General features: G+C 45.5%; 1 protein-coding gene across 9 annotated transcripts in view; it reads left to right on the top strand.

Moving 5' to 3' along the window:
* WAC (WW domain containing adaptor with coiled-coil) overlaps nt 1-22,119 on the top strand; it is a 554,026-nt gene that overhangs the window by 495,719 nt on the left and 36,188 nt on the right. For all 9 annotated transcript variants that reach the window (XM_069211302.1, XM_069211303.1, XM_069211305.1 and 6 more), the window contains one exon: nt 8,705-8,832. In XM_069211302.1, coding sequence (XP_069067403.1) covers nt 8,705-8,832 — 128 coding nt within the window. The remainder of the gene's footprint in view (nt 1-8,704; nt 8,833-22,119) is intronic.

Raw genomic sequence — 22,119 nt, 5'->3', positions numbered from 1 at the left:
AATACCAAAAAAGGACAAAACACTGAGACCAATCCTAGACCTCCGAACACTAAACACCTACATCAAATCAGAACACTTTCACATGGTCACGCTACAAGAGGTGTTACCATTGCTAAAGCAACAAGAGTACATGACAACCTTAGATCTCAAAGACGCGTATTTCCACATACCAATACATCAGTCGCACAGGAAATACCTCAGGTTTGTATTCAAAGGAATACATTACCAATTCAAAGTATTGCCGTTTGGTTTAACAACCGCGCCAAGAGTCTTTACAAAATGTCTAGCAGTAGTGGCTGCACACATCAGAAGGCAGCAAATACACGTATTCCCGTATCTAGACGACTGGCTAATCAAGACCAACTCACTGACAAGGTGCTCACACCACACAGATCAGGTCATACAAACCCTCTACAAACTCGGTTTCACCATCAACTATGCAAAATCACACATTCTGCCGTGCAAAGTACAACAATATCTAGGAGCCATAATAGACACAACAAAAAGGATTAGCCACTCCAAGTCCACAGAGAATTCAAAATTTCAACAAAATCATACAACGCATGTACCCAACACAGAGAATACAAGCAAAAATGATATTACAACTCCTAGGCATGATGTCCTCATGCATAGCCATTGTCCCGAACGCAAGACTGCACATGAGGCCCTTACAACAGTGCCTAGCATCGCAATGGTCACAAGCACAGGGTCACCTTCTAGATCTGGTGTTGATAGACCGCCAAACATACCTCTCGCTTCTATGGTGGAACAGTATAAATTTAAACAAAGGGCGGCCTTTCCAAGACCCAGTGCCACAATACGTAATAACGACAGATGCTTCCATGACGGGGTGGGGAGCACACCTCGATCAACACAGCATACAAGGACAATGGGACGTACATCAAACAAAACTGCACATAAATCACCTGGAACTGCTAGCAGTTTTTCAAGCACTAAAAGTATTCCAACCAATCATAACTCACAAGTACATTCTTGTCAAAACAGACAACATGACAACAATGTATTATCTAAACAAACGGGGGGGACACACTCACCGCAGCTGAGCCTCCTAGCACAAAAGATATGGCGCTGGGCAATTCACAACCACGTTCGCCTAATAGCACAGTTTATTCCAGGGATCCAAAATCAACTTGCAGACAATCTCTCTCGAGATCACCAACAGGTCCACGAATGGGAGATTCACCCCCAAATTCTGAACACTTACTTCAAACTTTGGGGAAGACCTCAAATAGACTTATTTGCAACGAAGGAGAACGCAAAATGCCAAAACTTTGCATCCAGATACCCACACAGGCAGTCCCAAGGCAATGCCCTATGGATGAACTGGTCAGGGATATTTGCGTACGCTTTTCCCCCTCTCCCTCTCATTCCATTTCTAGTAAACAAATTGAGTCAAAGCAAACTCAAACTCATACTGATAGCACCAACATGGGCAAGGCAACCTTGGTACAAACACTGCTAGACCTATCAGTAGTACCCCACGTCAAGTTGCCCAACAGGCCAGATCTGTTAACACAACACAAACAACAGATCAGGCATCCAAACCCAGCATCGCTGAATCTAGCAATCTGGCTCCTGAAATCCTAGAATTCGGACACTTAAACCTCACACAAGAATGTATGGAAGTCATAAAGCAAGCTAGAAGACCATCCACTAGACACTGTTATGCAAGCAAATGGAAAAGGTTTGTTTGCTACTGCCATCAGAATCAAATCCAACCAATACACGCATCTCCAAAGGATGTAGTGGGCTACTTACTACACTTACAAAAATCGAACCTGGCCTTCTCTTCCATTAAGATACACCTCTCAGCAATATCTGCATACCTGCAGGTTACCCATTCAACTTCACTATTTAGGATACCTGTCATTAAAGCGTTTATGGAAGGCCTCAAAAGAATTATACCACCACAGACACCACCCGTTCCTTCATGGAACCTTAACATCGTCTTAACAAGGCTCATGGGTCCACCCTTTGAACCTATGCATTCTTGCGAAATACAATTCCTAACCTGGAAAGTTGCATTTCTCATCGCCATCACATCTCTAAGAAGAGTAAGTGAGATTCAGGCGTTTACAATACAAGAACCTTTTATCCAACTACACAAAAATAAGGTAGTCCTAAGGACTATATTTCACCATTCCACCTAAATCAAACGGTGGAACTACCAGTATTCTTCCCACAGCCAGATTCCGTAGCTGAGAGGGCACTACATACATTAGATGTCAAAAGAGCATTAATGTACTACATTGACAGAACAAAGAACATCAGGAAAACTAAACAGCTATTTATTGCATTCCAAAAACCTCATGCAGGAAACCCAATATCAAAACAAGGTATAGCCAGATGGATAGTTAAGTGCATCCAAATCTGCTACCTTAAAGCAAAACGACAGCTGCCCATTACACCAAGGGCACACTCAACCAGAAAGAAAGGTGCCACCATGGCCTTCCTAGGAAATATTCCAATGCACGAAATATGTAAGGCAGCCACATGGTCTACGCCTCACACATTCACCAAGCACTACTGTGTAGATGTGTTATCTGCACAACAAGCCACAGTAGGTCAAGCCGTGCTAAGAACCTTATTTCAAACCACTTCCACTCCTACAGGCTAAACCACCGCTTTTGGGGAGTTAACTGCTTACTAGTCTATGCAAAACATGTGTATCTCCAGCGACAGATGCCATTGAACTGAAAATGTCACTTACCCAGTGTACATCTGTTCGTGGCATCAGTCGCTGAAGATTCACATGTGCCCACCCGCCTCCCCGGGAGCCTGTAGCAGTTCGGAAGTTAACTTAAGCTTTGTACATTTGTAAATATATTATTTAAACCTTAAATAGGTACATACTTAGTCACTCCATTGCATGGGCACCATTACTACAACACAACTCCTACCTCACCCTCTGCGGGGAAAACAATCGAAGATGGAGTCGACGCCCATGCGCAATGGAGACAAAAGGAGGAGTCACTCGGTCCCGTGACTCGAAAGACTTCTTCGAAGAAAAACAACTTGTAACACTCCGACCCAACACCAGATGGCGAGCTATGCAAAACATGTGAATCTTCAGCGACTGATGCCACGAACAGATGTACACTGGGTAAGTGACATTTTCATTCTGAAGCAAAACGGTGTACATTTTAACTTGGGTGATTGGCTGAGCAGAGCAGCTACTTTCCCAAAAGCTAATCAAATGCTTCAACCATTCATCCACTTATTGTTCTGGCCTATGGCTGGGCATCAAGGTCAAGAGATCTGCATACGTCACAGATATTGTCTTTTTAGGTGGAAGGGTTTTATCCGAACAAGGGAAAGTGTTTCCAATCATGGAAAGAGGGCAAATGTTAATGTGTCTGGCCACGCATATCCAATCAGTGGCAAGCAGAACAGTAATGAAGCTCAAAGTATTTTTAGGCATGATGTCCTTATGCATCCTGTTGATTCCTCAATACTGTCTGCGAATAAGACCAAACCAAGAACAGTAAAAAACGAATGCAGAGGCAGCAAGTTTAGGGCAATATATTGGTCATGCACCAGATAATTCCTTCAAATTGTTAAAACGAAGAGAAGACCATCTTCAGCGGGCTAAGTTTGAAGCTGAATATCCCAGGGTGTAATTCTTATGACTGAGGCCTCCCTGCTGGAATGGGGAGTGCACCTTCAAGGCCTACACAACAAAGGTGTTTTGACTGAAACAGAGGCAACATGGCATATCAGTTTGTTTATAACTCAGTAATGTTTGCTCTAGAAGCTTTCCCTCTGAAAGTGAAATATGCACACAGTGGTGTGAACAGACAGTAAAGCAATATTGCAGATTCGCTCAGTAGACAGATCAGACGTTTGTGGGGAAGTTGGACAGCAAGCAGCGAGTCCAGCTTTTCAGAAATTGGAAACTACAATGTGATGTTTGTGAGCAGGGGCCCTGCCAGTATTCCAAAGGGGAAAGCATTTGCAATGAGCTGGGCTGAGATATTTCTGTATGATTTTCCACCAATACCCCTGGTGCCCAGAGTGCTCTGCAAAATTAGAAAGGAGAGCGGTCTAGTTATAATTGTGGTTTCTTCATGACCGATCTAGTATTGGTTTGTGGAGATGTCAGACATGACTGTGAAAACACAATTCTTTTCAAGCCATATCCACATAGGACAATGGAAAGATTCTTTATTACAGTCAGTCACTACGTTGTACTTCTTGGCTCCTCAGGCCCTTACGTTTGGTCATGTAGGTGTAGCCTAAGAATGTAGAAAGGTATTTCAAGCCTTTAAAGTCCCTTTATCAATGAAGACTCAGTTTCGAATGGAAATGGTTTCTAAGGTGTGCTCTCTCAGAAGAGCTAGACCTTTTAGCTTTGCTTCATCTTAATCCATATATTCTTATATGAGTAGAAAACAGTTTATAGTATTCTTCAGTAAGAGTGCATCTGGCAGCAAACTTCGAAAGCCTAATGAGCCATAATTTTCTTGTCAACATTTATAAGAGTTCATTCAAAGTGTTTTCTTTCCTGCCAGAATAAACATTTTCTTGAGAACTTAGTATAGGTAACAACCATGATGAGTGCTCCCCTCAAACAGATTCATAGAGGTTCTACCCAACACTTCACAGAAGACTGTTTTTTTTTCTTTTTTTTTACTTACAATTGCACCAGCAAGAGGAGTGCTTTCTTGTAAGTACTTATTTTTACGCTAGTTTGAGGATAGTGGCTCTTCCTCTGAACCCAATATTTATTGCAAAAGCACCAACTTTTTTTTTCCATCTAAATCAAAAGATATCATTGGTGACTTTTCCACACTCGACTGTGCCTTATTTACATGTTTGAAAGGAGAAGGATTTTTATCAGTCAGATCAGTTAGTTTTGACTTTTGGTCTACCCTTTAACTAAAAAGGCCTTCGCCAAGTCCATTTTCTTTTTCACCACTTTGGTGCATAATGTGATGAGCATACTTATCAGTCACCATAAGACCCCACTCCACAAGAAGTATGGCTTGCCAACATCTTTCACCACACTAGTGCCTCTATGCGAAACCTGTAAAGCAGCAACATATGCCTTCACAAAGCTCTATTGCATCAACGTCCTATCCAAAAAGTAGTCCGCAGTGGGGAAAAATGGTGCTCCCCAACCTTTTTTACATATTGTGAGCCTCATTCCCACCAAAATCCTCCTGGTTATTGGCACTGCTATTTTTAAATCATAATTCAAGCTTCTGAACCTATGAAAGATCCAGTGCTGGAGAAGACAAAAGTTACTCAGCTGTAACTCAGTGCTCCAGCATTGGTATCTTTTTAACATATTCACATATGTTCTGTGGCATTCATCAGGTACTGAGTTTTATGCATGTCACGGTTACAATCTAAGTCTGGCAGCTGAAAGCTTCTAAGCGGTCGAGCTCTAGGTCATGTTGCCTGAATTGCTGAAGTTCTGGTCACAAAATAGGGCTTACTGGTTACATGTAGTCTGTGGCTGATTTCAAAACTGTTTTCTCTCTACATTGCTATGTTCATATTGACTTCCAAGATTGGAAGCATGTCAAGAACGCATAATTCTTGCATGTGAGTCTGTGAAAGATACCCATGGTGGTGAACTGTAGGTATAGTTATGTAACTTTCATCTTATGGTTTACTTTGACAATCGAAAGTAACTTGTGGCCTTCATTGGCAGATAGCATGTATCTTGCAGACTTAGCCAGTTTTCAGTTCGAGAGCTGCTTCGCCTATTGTTCATGCTCCCGTTTTCAGTAAAATACAGAGGTTTTTCAGTGAGCTGTACCTATTGAAGTGATATGGAATGCATGACACTGAACAAAATAACATTCCTTTTCAAAACTCTGTGCATTTGAAGTTGTCTCTAGAGGTTATACCTCGTTTGGCCAAGTCATGTAGGTCCAATGTTAAATCCTATGGACAGTTTACTTGTAGTGCTTTCCCCGCACCTATATTTCCAATCTCTGCCACTCATTTTATGGTTTGCTGAGCACCTGATCTTTTTCCTTGTAAACGTTTCACTTATAAGCCCACTCCAAAGTACCTTGGTCTTCTGTGCAATTTTGTGAGTGGTCCTATGGGCTCCAATATTAAAAAAATATATATATACTTTATAGCACAGGCCATTGGTTGAAGCTAGTGTCCATCTGTGTGCCATCTAAGATCAGAATAAGTGTGCAAAGTCAATGTAGGGTGTTTCCTTTGAGTTGGCCCTCAGTCTGTGTGTTTGGTAACTTCCATCTGGAAGATTCTAGTCTGTTGTGTGCCCGGATGGTTTTTGGAGTACCCTGAAACCGCTGCAGGAACATACAAGTAGATAAACTTGCAAAGACTGCAGCTTTTTTTTTTTCTTTTGCACAACTAATTGTTTTAAGATGAACTGTGTACCCACCACTACCACACAGTTACCACTGGATTTGTTCATGTTTGGAATGTCCAAGCCAGAGTTTGTGTGGAGTACCGATCATTCTTTGTAAGTGGAATAAATTGGCCAATAGTTGGTTGGTTCAAAAGCCCAAGCTAGACTATAGCGTAAAATTCTACCAAGTACCACTTAGTCATTTGAAGCAAAAAACTAAAATCCCTCCAGTGAAACTTTCTAAGCTAAGTTTAGCTTGAGAGAAACCCACCTCTTCTGGTCGCAAGTAGTGGGCTAGAAGTTTGGAGTTGTGTAAGGTAAGTAGTACAAGATTCCATTGCATTCATTGCTTTGAATTGTATACCTAGTTTTTCTCTAGAACATGTATTGAAGAAATTTGCCTCCTTGGGATGTATCATGTTCTTATGGCAAAATGATAGGAACATTGCCAAGTTAGTCTTTGGCTGCACTGTCTACCTACCCACAGCTTTTCGAATGGGTTGTCCTCAGCTGTTCCTTGTCCTTCAGTGCTGTGAAGTGTTTATACTTAATCTGACCTGGGTGTTGCTGCAGCTTGTCTGTTTAAGGATCTCATAGTGTGTTTTATGTCCAGTCTTATTCTAGGTCTCCACAGCAAAATGGGATCTTGCATGCAATACCTTTTCAAATAGGAGTGTCGCTGCTGTCAGTTTAAAGATATCAACATCAGTTATTTATGCATTAATATGCATTTAAATTTGTCAGTCATCCACTCAAGCATTGACCTAAGCGCAACTGTTGCATCAACACTGAGAACATTTCTAACCCACTAGAGGAAGCCTTTCACTGACCATTTTGGCTCTTCTGTAGTCCTTCACCACTAAATCTCCTTATAAGGGTATCCTTTATACCAATTGGTCCTTTACCTTGCCCTGCCCTTAAGCATAGATGATCTCATCAAATAAAAATTGCCCCTGAAAACCACCATACAGAGTCCAAACTGATTATAATCTAGGTGCCCGAAAGGGGAGCCTGTTCGCAAGTTATTTTAAATTTGACTGTTGAACAGATTCATGATTAAGGAGGGATGGAAGATATTCACTATCACATACACCTCTCACGCTCTTTTGAAAAAGCTCTTGGTGTTACACACAAACCTCCAGGGACACATACTACTGGATAGTAGTATTATGAAGCCGCCAGTGCTGCCCTACCTTCGGTTTGTTGTGGCTGCAGCATTTTATCAGTTTACCACTTACGTTTTAGGTCCTGTTAACAAACGTCAACACTGTTGTCAGGTCCCATCTTTACACAGAGTCTGCACGGGTTTCCTTTCTGAGATGGCGTTTTGCAGGCCGCAAGACTTTTCCCTACAGTTATTTGAACGTCCTGTGAGAATTTGTTCACAGTATAAGATTGTCATTAATAAATCATTTCAATTTACATTTGAAAAATGACTGATACTCTTGTGAATCTCCATCCCACTCCTGTGTATTAAATTCTCTCCTTCAAGAAATTTTAATGTCTGATTTTGCTGTTTCAAGCTGGTAACCTTTATTACTTTTGATATAATAGAGGTGCACTGTTGCATTTTTTCTCCTTTACAAAGTGGCACAACCTTAACACATCCATGTATTTGCATGAGTGTTACTTTGCCGAATGTGCGATAATGTGCTACTGAAGTTATTAGTTTCACCAGGTATGATGAAATTTGCTCATTACATTGTTCATGTTTGGTGAGTGAGTGCAAGGTCTACTTTCCTCTAGAGACATTTCCTAGAAAAAACAACACATGGCAGAAGGGTATGTTCATTGCCCATAAAACATGCACGTTTGTTCATGTATAGCACAGACTCCTTGTACTCTTAACTAGAAATAAACCTCTGTTACATATCTGTAACATAAGGCATAAATAAGGAATAAGTTGTACTACTGTGATGTGGTCACAAACACCAACAGCAATAACAGACTGCAAACATTTTATATAGCTTTACACAAATGCATACATTAAATCTGTCTCCATGTCCATTACAACACAAGTAGTAGTTTACCAAATTTCACACTTACAAGCACTAAAATCTTGAAATCCATCTGATTTTTCTTTTGTGACAGTCTAATTTAAAGTAATGATACATATTTCGTACTCAACATTTGTATGCATACATGTGCCTGGTACTTAAAGGAACATCTTTTCTTATGTGGTGCAAGGGTTGAGTATGAGCATGGTGAAAGGCGATTCCTTATACTCTTGATGTATATGTGCACCTTGTTTCATGCAATATTAATTGAACTTACTTGCCCTTAGTTACATAAGTCCTGCTGTAACTTGCATTGTTGGTAACGTTTTTTTTTTTCTTCATGTAGGCGTCAAGGTTGCGTGAGGAATCTCATAACATGGGAAGCATTCACATGTCAGAAATTTGTACGGAATTAAAAAATTTGAGATCTTTAGTTCGAGTATGCGAAATTCAGGCAACCTTACGAGAGCAAAGGTAAGAGCCATTGGAATCACTTTAACTCAAGACAAAGAATTAATCTGTGTGATTCTTTAAGAATTTAGTATTATCCACACCACTCCACAGTTATTTTTGCAGTAAACACAAATGAGAGAAAAATATGTGAGATCGAACTGAAAGTTTGTATATTTTGTTCACACTTGGGCAATCTCAGTTGTGGGAGTGCCAAACACTAAAAAAACTTAAAGGGAAGCAGTTAATTTGCAGTCTGTGAACTACATGTCTTCAAGTCCTTGGCAGTTACCCTCAACCAGCTGTGCTAACTCCTTCTCTGGACCTGAAAGCTTGATACTGCCACCAAACATTAGTCCCCAGATCAGTGTGTCTGACTTATTGTTTGAATAATCCTTGGTCTTTCTGCTTCCCTGGCTCTTGTAACAAAGTATGAAAACAAAAAACTTTGGTTCTTTGTCATTTTCCTTGGCCCCAGAGTCTGACAAGGACAAGAGGGCACCGTCTACTCAGATTCACATAGCATCTATGTGGTTGAGATGGTGTTTGTTAATTGATGTTCTATAAATGTAATTGACTGCTTGTAGGAAAGCTGGCTCTTTGTATATTTGTAGGAAGTTGGCTCTGTATGTGCTATTTCAAAGTAAGGAATAGCATGCACAGAGTCCAAGGGTTCCCCTTAGAGGTAAGATAGTGGCAAAAAGAGATAATACTAATGCTCTATTTTGTGGTAGTGTGGTCGAGCAGTAGGCTTATCCAAGGAGTAGTGTTAAGCATTTGTTGTACATACACACAGGCAATAAATGAGGAACACACACTCAGAGACAAATCCAGCCAATAGGTTTTGTTATAGAAAAATATATTTTCTTAGTTTATTTTAAGAACCACAGGTTCAAATTCTACATGTAATATCTCATTTGAAAGGTATTGCAGGTAAGTACTTTAGGAACTTTGAATAATTACAGTAGCATATATACTTTTCACATAAAACACAAATAGCGGTTTTAAAAGTGGACACAGTGCAATTTTCACAGTTCCTGGGGGAGGTAAAGTATTGTTAGATTTAGCAGGTAAGTAAATTACCTACAGGGTTCAGTTTTGGGTCCAAGGTAGCCCACCGTTGGGGGTTCAGAGCAACCCCAAAGTTACCACACCAGCAGCTCGGGGCCGGTCAGGTGCAGAGGTCAAAGAGGTGCCCAAAACACATAGGCTTCAATGGAGAGAAGGGGGTGCCCCGGTTCCAGTCTGCCAGCAGGTAAGTACCCGCGTCTTCGGAGGGCAGACCAGGGGGGTTTTGTAGGGCACCGGGGGATGGGGGGGACAGGTCCACACAAAAAGTACACCCTCAGTAGCGCGGGGGCGGCCGGGTGCAGTGTGCAAACAAGCGTCGGGTTCTCTGTAGGTTTCAATGGGAGACAATGGGGTCTCTTCAGCGGTGCAGGCAGGCAAGGGGGGGGGCTCCTCGGGGTACCCACCACCTGGGCAAGGGAGAGGGCCTCCTGGGGGTCACTCCTGCACAGAAGTTCCGATCCTTCAGGTGCTGGGGGCTGCGGGTGCAGGGTCTTTTCCAGCCGTCGGGAAATTAGAGTTCAGGCAGTCGCGGTCAGGGGGAGCCTCGGGATTCCCTCTGCAAGCGTCGCTGTGGGGGCTCAGGGGGGACAACTTTGGTTACTCTCGGAGTCACCGGAGGGTCCTCCCTGAGGTGTTGGTTCTCCACCAGTCGAGTCGGGGTCGCCGGGTGCAGTGTTGCAAGTCTCACGCTTCTTACCTGGAGTTGCAGGGGTCTTTAAATCTGCTCCTTTGAAACAAAGTTTTGGAGCAGTGCCGCTGTCCTCAGGAGTTTCTTGTCTTTCTTGAAGCAGGGCAGTCCCCTGAGGATTCAGAGGTCGCTGGTCCTTGGGAAAGCGTCGCTGGAGCAGGTTTCTTTGGAAGGCAGGAGACAGGCCGGTAGGTCTGGGGCCAAAGCAGTTGGTGTCTTCTGTTCTTCCTCTGCAGGGGTCTTTCAGCTCAGCAGTCCTCTTCTTCAGGTAAGTTGCAGGAATCTAAATCTTTAGGTTCAGGGGAGCCCTTAAATACTAAATTTAAAGGCGTGTTTAGGTCTGGGGGGTTAGTAGCCAATGGCTACTAGCCCTGAGGGTGGGTACACCCTCCTTGTGCCTCCTCCCAAGGGGAGGGGGTCACATCCCTAATCCTATTGGGGGAATCCTCCATCTGCAAGATGGAGGATTTCTAAAAGTTAGTCACTTCAGCTCAGGACACCTTAGGGGCTGTCCTGACTGGGCAGTGACTCCTCCTTGTTATTCTCATTATTTCCCCCCGCCTTGCCGCCAAAAGTGGGGCCGTGGCCGGAGGGGGCGTGTAACTCCACTAGCTGGAGTGCCCCGTGGTGCTGGAACAAAGGGGGTGAGCCTTTGAAGCTCACCGCCAGGTGTTACAGGTCCTGCCTGGGGGAGGTGTTAGCATCTCCACCCAGTGCAGGCTTTGTTACTGGCCTCAGAGTGACAAAGGCACTCTCCCCATGGGGCCAGCAACATGTCTCGGTTGTGGCAGGCTGCTGGAACCAGTCAGCCTACACAGATAGTCGGTTAAGGTTTCAGGGGGCACCTCTAAGGTGCCCTCTGGGGTGTATGTATTAATAAATCCATCACTGGCATCAGTGGGGGTTTATTACTACGAAATGTTCGATACCAAACATCCGTAGTTTCAAGGAGGCAGTCATATAGCTGGGTAACTCGTATTGACCTGTGTTCGGTGGCATGTGTAGCTGTGGATACACATGCTGTGCATAGTCCGCCGTCTAAAATGGCTCCCCTGTTCACATACTATGTCTAAGAATCAACTAAGAACATAGCAGGAGCATAGTGGCATCAGTGTGCATTTATTGTGCTGAGAAGTTTGATACCAAACTTCCCAGTTTTCAGTGTAGCCAATATGGTGCTGTGGAGTTCGTGTTTGACAGACTCCCAGACCATATACTCTTATGGCTACCCTGCACTTACAATGTCTAAGGTTTTGTTTAGACACTGTAGGGGCACAGTGCTCATGCACTGGTGCCCTCACCTATGGTATAGTGCACCCTGCCTTAGGGCTGTAAGGCCTGCTAGAGGGGTGACTTATCTATACTGGCATAGGCAGTGAGAGGTTGGCATGGCACCCTGAGGGGAGTGCCATGTCGACTTACTCATTTTGTTCTCACCAGCACACACAAGCTGGCAAGCAGTGTGTCTGTGCTGAGTGAGGGGTCTCCAGGGTGGCATAAGACATGCTGCAGCCCTTAGAGACCTTCCCTGGCATCAGGGCCCTTGGTACCAGAGGTACCAGTTACAAGGGACTTATCTGGATGCCAGGGTGTGCCAATTGTGGATACAAAGTACAGGTTTAGGGAAAGAACACTGGTGCTGGGGTCTGGTTAGCAGGCCTCCGCACACTTTCAATTCAAAACATAGCATCAGCAAAGGCAAAAAGTCGGGGTAACCATGCCAAGGAGGCATTTCCTTACAATATTGGACCAACAATAGGTACACTGTGCAAAGAATCCAGGCAAACCACAGAGGTATCAGAGAGGCACAAGTGACATCCCAAACGCTCTCTTGTTTTGGTAGTGTGGGCTAGCAGGCATATCAGAGGGTAGTGCTAAGCTTATAAAACACACACAGGCAGTAAGTACGACACCCTCTCAAATCCGACCCAAATTTATAACAATACGTAATTTTATATAAATTTAGATCACTGGAATTAGGTGAGTACTTTTCGAATTATGAATTTTTAGAGTTTAAAAAAGTTGACAGTGCATTTTTTTTTAGATGCAGCAATGTTATTCTATGGAGGAAGAACAAGCACTGCATACAGGTATAGTACAGTGACTTATGGGACCAATTTCCTGGACTAATGATAAGTATGGGACAAGGTCCAGGGCCACACCATCAGGTAACCTTGGGTGGCACAAGGGTGGCCAGGTGCAGTAGTACATTTCAACATTGGGTGCCCCCGTATGTCTGTGGGGGATTGGTCTGGTCACAAAGCTGCTAGTGGGGGTGGACTGAAATTCCAGTCCGTGCGAACTACCAAGGGGGTTCAAGTCTTGCAGTGCTCAGAGATGTAGGGACAGCAGTGGTCTTGTTCTCCTCAGTCCGGCTGCAGAGGTGGTTTGGACCAGCTGGTTTTATCGTCACTGGGGGCAGTCGCAGTGGAGGGGGCCCACAGAAACCGTCTGCAGGCATAGACTGGGGATCCAGTGTGTACAAACCAATCAGTGCACTCCGGGGCATCTGTGTGCGGAGGTGCAGTGGACCATCGGGTGCCAATCACCTGAGGTGTATGAGGGGGCGGATGGGATCTTCAGAAACAGGCTACAGACGCTGCTGCCGCAGTGGGCAAACTCAAGGTGGGCTTTGTCTCTGGTGGGAGGGAGGGGGAGGCTGAGAACCACGTTGATACCGTTGGGCCACTTCAGCTTAGGTGCTGTGATGTCCTGCATCAGGTTTTTGGTGGTGCAGCGGCAGGACAGGTCAGTTGTTCCTCAAGCGTTGGTGCAGCTAGCTGGCAAGGTTGGCAGCAAGTCTGTCGTGCTCATCGGTTCTCATGACAACAGGCTTCTTATCCACTCCTTTTGTGTCCAGTGAAGACCCGAGATATTGGTATCATGGGTCCACTAAATACTCAGTTAAATGGTGTTGAAGGGGGTGCAGGGTAGTAGCCAATGAGCTACCTACCCTTGAGGTCACTATACCCCCTAGATGACCACTTCCTTTGAGGAGTGGACATCACCCTGTGCCAGAATTCCTAATTCCACCACACACAAGATGGCATGATTCTGAAAGCTGTGTTCCCTTCAGACTGGTCACCCTAGGGGTGTGTCCAGTCTGAAAATGGAACACGCCACCTGCATAGCTAATTTCTTCACCTGTCCAGGTGCCATATGGGCCATGGGCTAAGGTAGATCGGCCATATTTGCATATCAAAGACAGAGGATGTCTTTGAAGCCACCTGTCTTAGAATGCAGACTGTCAAGTCATACTGTTGGGAAGGGTGTTTAACACCCCTGCAAGAGCAGGCTGTGTTTCTGACCTCCAGAAAGCAAAAGCTGTCACCCTTGGAGGTCAGAATCTAGTCTGTTGGTGGCCCACCAGTGAGCCCACCATCATTTCGTAGGTTTTCAGGGGGCACCTCTGAGGTGCCCTCTGGATGCATGTATTAATAAATCCATCACTGGCATCAGTGGGGGTTTATTACTACGAAATGTTCGATACCAAACATCCGTAGTTTCAAGGAGGCAGTCATATAGCTGGGTAACTCGTATTGACCTGTGTTCGGTGGCATGTGTAGCTGCGGATACACATGCTGTGCATAGTCCGCCGTCTAAAATGGCTCCCCTGTTCACATACTATGTCTAAGAATCAACAAAGAACATAGCAGGAGCATATCTGCTCTTGCAGATATATCTACACATGTAGTCTAATGCACTCTGCCTTAGGGCGGTAAGGCCTGCTGTATGGATGACTTACAGATATTGCATGCAGTGTTTAGGGGACATGGCACAGAGGCTGTGTGTCATGTTGTTTTCACTTTTGGGAGCACCTGGTCACGCAGCCTGCATGAGGTTGGTGCTGGGTCCCTTAAAGTGGCACAAATTGTGCTGCAGCTCTTAGGGGCCCTCTTCGGCACCCATGCCCTAGGTATCAGGGGTACCATTTACTATGGAACTTACAGAGGTGCTAAAGGGCCTGTCCACTTGGGGATCAAGTGACCAGGTGTCTTGATTGGGGACTGAACATTTGAACTGTGGACCTGGTTAGCAGGAACCCAGTGCATTTCCAAGTTGCATCAAAAACCCAGCACAAATGTGTGTAGTGGGTACTACAACCAGAACAGAGCTTCCTATACTGCGGATTGCTTTTGGGAGGCAGTTGACTGTTTAACAGCATTGGCAAATGTTACCCTAAGACCTGCAGCCTTAGTACCTGACCACCTCTCTCTCATTCATTTGGACATGCTCACTAATCAATTTTTGGGATTGCACTTTTTCACCACAAAGACTTACATTGACAAATGTAAACCCCTTTGCTTGCATTTGCACCTCCTGCACCACCTGCTTTACCGAACTAAAGAAGGTCTCAAGTATAGTTGGTTTTCTCATAGGGGATCTCGATTGATTGTAATAAGCATTTGAATAGTTCCACCCACGTGCAGTATCCCAAAGCACTTCTATACATGGTCTCTCAAGTATAGACGTTCACCTTACTTCAGGAAGGCCTGCAGAGACACTTAAGATAGAATATAATGTGAAGCCTAGGTAAACAAGCTACAGTTCTTCAGATTGTACTTAGGAAACAGGGTTAAAATACCCTTAAAATGTATAATTTGAGGTTAAGTGTTTTACACCAAACCTCAAATCTCCTTCACAGACCCCTTTTCCTGGCAAAGTAGAGATGAAGAATAGGAAAGCAGTGTATCCCTTTAGGCTGTCATTATGTGAGTGGAAAATGACTGTGCCTTTAAGACTGATGGCAGTTGCTTCAGTTGTTTTTCTAGTACCTGGTGACAGGATCCTAGAACACTGAACTCCGCCTTTTAAGCTTTTTCCCTTTAAATTTCACTTGTAAATTTTGACTTAAATTGGTCCACTGGACATTTTCAATAGTCTCTCGCATTTCGACTCCTCTTCTGACAGAATTTTGAGCATGTATAATACCCTCCTTTTTGACAAGTGTCCTTTATGTCGGTGGGGAGGCAAAAACTGATTCCCCTCGGTGTCTGTATCCTGTCTCCCCCATCAGGTCATCAACCAGATCATTGTCCTCACTGCAAGAAGTTTTCACGTCGTACTTTGAGAGAAGGAGAAGATTCGCCTCCACAGCAAGAAAGAACAGTGAACACAAACTCAAGGTGGGTCCTCAGAGCGAGGAGATGGTAATTGCTCTACCAGGGCTCTTGCATCGGCCTCTGAGGGACGTGGAAGGTCCACGAAGAAAATGCCACAGAGGAAACGTCACCTTTCCCGGTTGACGTCTAGGGATAAGATGTTGAGACCAAGTACGGCACAGACTTGCTTGCTGTTGAGGAAACAACATCAATCGACGTCGAGAGAAGGTAGAACCTACATGCCGTCCTCACACACAGTGAGGCTGTGTCTCTTCATTGGATAACATATCCACTTTCCAGGAGGTATTAGTGACGGGAGCAGCAAAACTAAATATGCAAATGTCAGTTCCCACACCTACGACAACTGTCATATTTGAGATGCTCCACCAAAGAGTGGCGTGAAGACCACTGCTTCCACTAGTGCCAGGACTGCTGGAACCTGCAATGGAGCTCTTCCTTACACCAGCAACTACCAAGCTGGCTCCAAGGCTACAAAATAAATATAGGCCTCCAGAACAAGATCCACTGTTCCTAAGAGCAGGCCAACCTCCTAACTCAGTTATCCTGGCTGCAAAATAATTTAACACCACAGCTCCAGCTTTGTCTGTTCCTTCTGATAAGGAGAGCAGGAAATTTGATTTGGTTGGGGGCAAGGTGTGTAATACATCTGCGACGACCATGAAAGCCGCGAGTGCCACTGTTGGCCTTGGTAGGTACAATAGAGCACTCTGGGACTCTATTCAACAATTTGCAGATGACCTCCCCAGGGATAGGAGAGAGGACTTTCTAGAAATAGTCAACGAAGGTCTCATGGTGTCCAACCAGATAATCAGTGCAGCAATCCTCTTTGTTAGCGGCTCATGAATACTGTCATGGGATAGCCTTGAGACATCACTCTTGGTTGAGACTCACTTCATTAAAATCTGAATCCCAACAACGGAGCTTAAACTTTCTGTTCTCACGTTCAACCTTATTCGGCAGCCACACGAATTAAGAAATGGCTTGCATGAAGGCAGTGATGGAAACACTAAAGCTGTCAGTCTTGAAAGACTGAAAGACCAACGACGTTCGATCGGCCTTACCAACGCTGATTGTACTCTGAGGGTTCAAACCCCTCATTGGTACCAGGGTGTAAAGAAATGGCTCCCTGTTGCAGTTACCCCCCACTTTTTGCCTAATACTGATGCTGACTTGACTGAGAAGAGTGCTGGGACCCTGCTAACCAGGCCCCAGCACCAGTGTTCCTTCACCTAAAATGTACCATTGTATCCACAATTGGCACACCCTGGCATTCAGATAAGTCCCTTGTAACTGGTACTTCTAGTACCAAGGGCCCTGATGCCAAGGAAGGTCTCTAAGGGCTGCAGCATGTCTTATGCCACCCTAGAGACCCCTCACTCAGCACAGACACACTGCTTACAAGCCTGTGTGTGCTAGTGAGAACAAAATGAGTAAGTCGACATGGCACTCCCCTCAGGGTGCCATGCCAGCCTCTCACTGCCTATGCAGTATAGGTAAGACACCCCTCTAGCAGGCCTTACAGCCCTAAGGCAGGGTGCACTATACCATAGGTGAGGGTACCAGTGCATGAGCACTGTGCCCCTACAGTGTCTAAACAAAACCTTAGACATTGTAAGTGCAGGGTAGCCATAAGAGTATATGGTCTGGGAGTCTGTTTTACACGAACTCCACAGCACCATAATGGCTACACTGAAAACTGGGAAGTTTGGTATCAAACTTCTCAGCACAATAAATGCACACTGATGCCAGTGTACATTTTATTGTAAAATACACCACAGAGGGCACCTTAGAGGTGCCCCCTGAAACTTAACCGACTATCTGTGTAGGCTGACTAGTTTTAGCAGCCTGCCACAAACCGAGACATGTTGCTGGCCCCATGGGGAGAGTGCCTTTGTCACTCTGAGGCCAGTAACAAAGCCTGCACTGGGTGGAGATGCTAACACCTCCCCCAGGCAGGAATTGTCACACCTGGCGGTGAGCCTCAAAGGCTCACCTCCTTTGTGCCAACCCAGCAGGACACTCCAGCTAGTGGAGTTGCCCGCCCCCTCCGGCCAGGCCCCACTTTTGGCGGCAAGGCCGGAGAAAATAATGAGAAAAACAAGGAGGAGTCACTGGCCAGTCAGGACAGCCCCTAAGGTGTCCTGAGCTGAAGTGACTCTAACTTTTAGAAATCCTCCATCTTGCAGATGGAGGATTCCCCCAATAGGGTTAGGATTGTGACCCCCTCCCCTTGGGAGGGGGCACAAAGAGGGTGTACCCACCCTCAGGGCTAGTAGCCATTGGCTACTAACCCCCCAGACCTAAACACGCCCTTAAATTTAGTATTTAAGGGCTACCCTGAACCCTAGAAAATTAGATTCCTGCAACTACAAGAAGAAGGACTGCCTAGCTGAAAACCCCTGCAGAGGAAGACCAGAAGACGACAACTGCCTTGGCTCCAGAAACTCACCGGCCTGTCTCCTGCCTTCCAAAGATCCTGCTCCAGCGACGCCTTCCAAAGGGACCAGCGACCTCGACATCCTCTGAGGACTGCCCCGGCTTCGAAAAGACAAGAAACTCCCGAGGACAGCGGACCTGCTCCAAGAAAAGCTGCAACTTTGTTTCCAGCAGCTTTAAAGAACCCTGCAAGCTCCCCGCAAGAAGCGTGAGACTTGCAACACTGCACCCGGCGACCCCGACTCGGCTGGTGGAGATCCGACGCCTCAGGAGGGACCCCAGGACTACTCTGATACTGTGAGTACCAAAACCTGTCCCCCCTGAGCCCCCACAGCGCCGCCTGCAGAGGGAATCCCGAGGCTTCCCCTGACCGCGACTCCTTGAATCCAAAGTCCCGACACCTGGGAGAGACCCTGCACCCGCAGCCCCCAGGACCCGACGGACCGGACTTTCACTGGAGGAGTGACCCCCAGGAGTCCCTCTCCCTTGACCAAGTGGAGGTTTCCCCGAGGAACCCCCCCCTTGCCTGCCTGCAGCGCTGAAGAGATCCCTAGATCTCCCATTGACTTCCATTACAAACCCGACGCTTGTTTCTACACTGCACCCGGCCGCCCCCGCGCCGCTGAGGGTGAAATTTCTGTGTGGACTTGTGTCCCCCCCGGTGCCCTACAAAACCCCCCTGGTCTGCCCTCCGAAGACGCGGGTACTTACCTGCAAGCAGACCGGAACCGGGGCACCCCCTTCTCTCCATTCTAGCCTATGTGTTTTGGGCACCACTTTGAACTCTGCACCTGACCGGCCCTGAGCTGCTGGTGTGGTGACTTTGGGGTTGCTCTGAACCCCCAACGGTGGGCTACCTTGGACCAAGAACTGAACCCTGTAAGTGTCTTACTTACCTGGTAAAACTAACAAATACTTACCTCCCCTAGGAACTGTGAAAATTGCACTAAGTGTCCACTTTTAAAACAGCTATTTGTGAATAACTTGAAAAGTATACATGCAATTTTGATGATTTGAAGTTCCTAAAGTACTTACCTGCAATACCTTTCGAATGAGCTATTACATGTAGAATTTGAACCTGTGGTTCTTAAAATAAACTAAGAAAAGATATTTTTCTATATAAAAACCTATTGGCTGGATTTGTCTCTGAGTGTGTGTACCTCATTTATTGTCTATGTGTATGTACAACAAATGCTTAACACTACTCCTTGGATAAGCCTACTGCTCGACCACACTACCACAAAATAGAGCATTAGTATTATCTATTTTTACCACTATTTTACCTCTAAGGGGAACCCTTGGACTCTGTGCATGCTATTCCTTACTTTGAAATAGCACATACAGAGCCAACTTCCTACATTGGTGGATCAGCGGTGGGGTACAAGACTTTGCATTTGCTGGACTACTCAGCCAATACCTGATCACACGACAAATTCCAAAATTGTCATTAGAAATTGATTTTTGCAATTTGAAAAGTTTTCTAAATTCTTAAAAGACCTGCTAGGGCCTTGTGTTAGATCCTGTTTAGCATTTCTTTTAGAGTTTAAAAGTTTGTAAAAGTTTGAATTAGATTCTAGAACCAGTTGTAGATTCTTAAAAAGTATTCCAACTTTTAGAAGCAAAATGTCTAGCACAGATGTGAATGTGGTGGAACTCGACACCACACCTTACCTCCATCTTAAGATGAGGGAGCTAAGGTCACTCTGTAAAATAAAGAAAATAACAATGGGCCCCAAACCTACCAAAATACAGCTCCAGGAGCTTTTGGCAGAGTTTGAAAAGGCCAACCCCTCTGAGGGTGGCAACTCAGAGGAAGAGGATAGTGACCAGGAGGAAAATTCCCCCCTACCAGTCCTATCTAGGGAGAACAGGGTCCCTCAAACCCTGACTCCAAAAATAATAGTCAGAGATGCTGGTTCCCTCACAGGAGAGACCAACACCTCTGAAATCACTGAGGATAACTCCAGTGAAGATGACCCCCTGTTAGCCAGGATGGTCAAAAGATTGGCTTTGGAAAAGCAGCTCCTAGCCATAGAAAGGGAAAGAAAAGAGATGGGCCTAGGTCCCATCGATGGTGGCAGCAACTTAAATAGGGTCAGAGATTCTCCTGACATCCTAAAAATCCCCAAAGGGATTGTAACAAAATATGAAGATGGTGATGACATCACCAAATGGTTCACAGCTTTTGAGAGGGCTTGTGTAACCAGAAAAGTAAACAGATCTCACTGGGGTGCTCTCCTTTGGGAAATGTTCACTGGGAAGTGTAGGGATAGACTCCTCACACTCTCTGGAAAAGATGCAGAATCTTATGACCTCATGAAGGGTACCCTGATTGAGGGCTTTGGATTCTCCACTGAGGAGTATAGAATTAGATTCAGGGGGGCTCAAAAATCCTCGAGCCAGACCTGGGTTGATTTTGTAGACTACTCAGTGAAAACACTAGATGGTTGGTTAACTGGAAATGAAGTGTGTGACTATGTTGGGCTTTATAATTTGTTTATGAAAGAACACATCTTAAGTAACTGCTTCAATGAAAAGTTGCATCAGTATCTGGTAGACCTAGGTCCAATTTCTCCCCAAGAATTGGGAAAGAAGGCAGACCACTGGGTCAAGACTAGGGTAACCAAAACTTCCACTGGGGGTGACCAAAAGAAAGGGGTTACAAAAACTCCCCAGGAGAAAGTGGGTAACACTAGAAACCAAGAAAAAGAGTCCCCTGTAGGCCCCCAAAAACCAGAACAGGTGGGTGGGCCCCAGGACACAACCCAAAACAAAGGTGGGTACCAGGGTAAGAACTGGGATGCCACTAAGGCATGGTGCCACAACTGTAAACAGTCTGGGCACCACACCAAGGACACTTCTTGTCCCAAAAACAAACCCCAGAACAAAATTCCAGGGGTAACCAGTGTAGCCATGGGAGATGACTCCTCAGATGAGGAGGTCTTCCTAGCCTTCAACTGGAAACAGGGCCCAACAGGTGAGTTGGAGATTCCAGAGGGAAGCAGACACTTCCACCACCTACTGGTGAATGGAATCCCAACCACTGCCCTGAGAGACACTTGTGCCAGTCACACTATTGTGCATGACAGGCTGGTGCTCTCAAACCAGTACATCCCAGGTGAGACTGCCAGGGTAAGAGTTAGCCTAGACAGGGTCACTAAGAGGCCTGTGGCTTTAGTGCCCATAGAAGTGGGTGGCACTCTTAGCTGGAGAAGGGTAGTAGTCAGTACAGACCTCCCCCTTGATTGTCCCCTTGGAAATGACTACCCAGAGGTTAGTCAGAGCCCAAGAGAGAAACTGGTCCAGTGCCAGTCCTCTCCCAAGGATTCTGGAAGTCCTGCCTCTGCAGTAAATGCAAGCAGGCCCCAGAAGAAGAAGAAAAGAAAACAGAGTAGGAAGGGTGGACAACCTTTAGCCAAGGTTACAGCAAGCCAAGGAGATTCTGCTCCAGTAGGGGAGAACTCCAAAAATGGCCCTGATAAAGTCCAACCTGACCCACAAGAAGTCCTGGCTAGTCAGGCAACTGTTAAACCTGAGTGGGTGGCTCCTCAGCTAACAGCAGAAAGAGTGGAAGAAGGGTGTTTACTACAAGATGTGGTAACCCCCCACTCCAATACAGCAGACAGGCAACCTGAACCCAAAGAAGCCTGTAACTTAGCCCCTTCCCTTTTAGGTGAAGAGCTAAAGGTGTGGTTCTGGGCACTGACAGCTGTCAGTGGCCTCTGCTGGGTGTTAGCCTTTGTGGCTGCACTATCCTTGGCATGGTGGTCCGACCCCATGCCAAATAGCAAGTTAGGCCCCCTGACCCTGTTGGTCATGGTGGGGTTACTCCAGCTCTGGGTAACCTCTTTGGGTAAGCTAGGGATGACCCTGGCTAAGATAAGATTAGCAGAGGTGGATACCTCTAAACCCAAAATAAAAAGAATGGGTGGAGACATTGAAGAAGCAGACAAGAGGCAATTCAGACTAGGTCCTATCACTGTGGAAGTGGGT

The sequence above is a fragment of the Pleurodeles waltl genome, chromosome 10 (assembly GCF_031143425.1).
Source record: "Pleurodeles waltl isolate 20211129_DDA chromosome 10, aPleWal1.hap1.20221129, whole genome shotgun sequence".
Lineage (NCBI taxonomy): Eukaryota > Metazoa > Chordata > Amphibia > Caudata > Salamandridae > Pleurodeles > Pleurodeles waltl.
The sequence above is the reverse complement of the archived record's forward strand: the minus strand, read 5'-3'. Positions and strand labels throughout refer to the sequence as shown.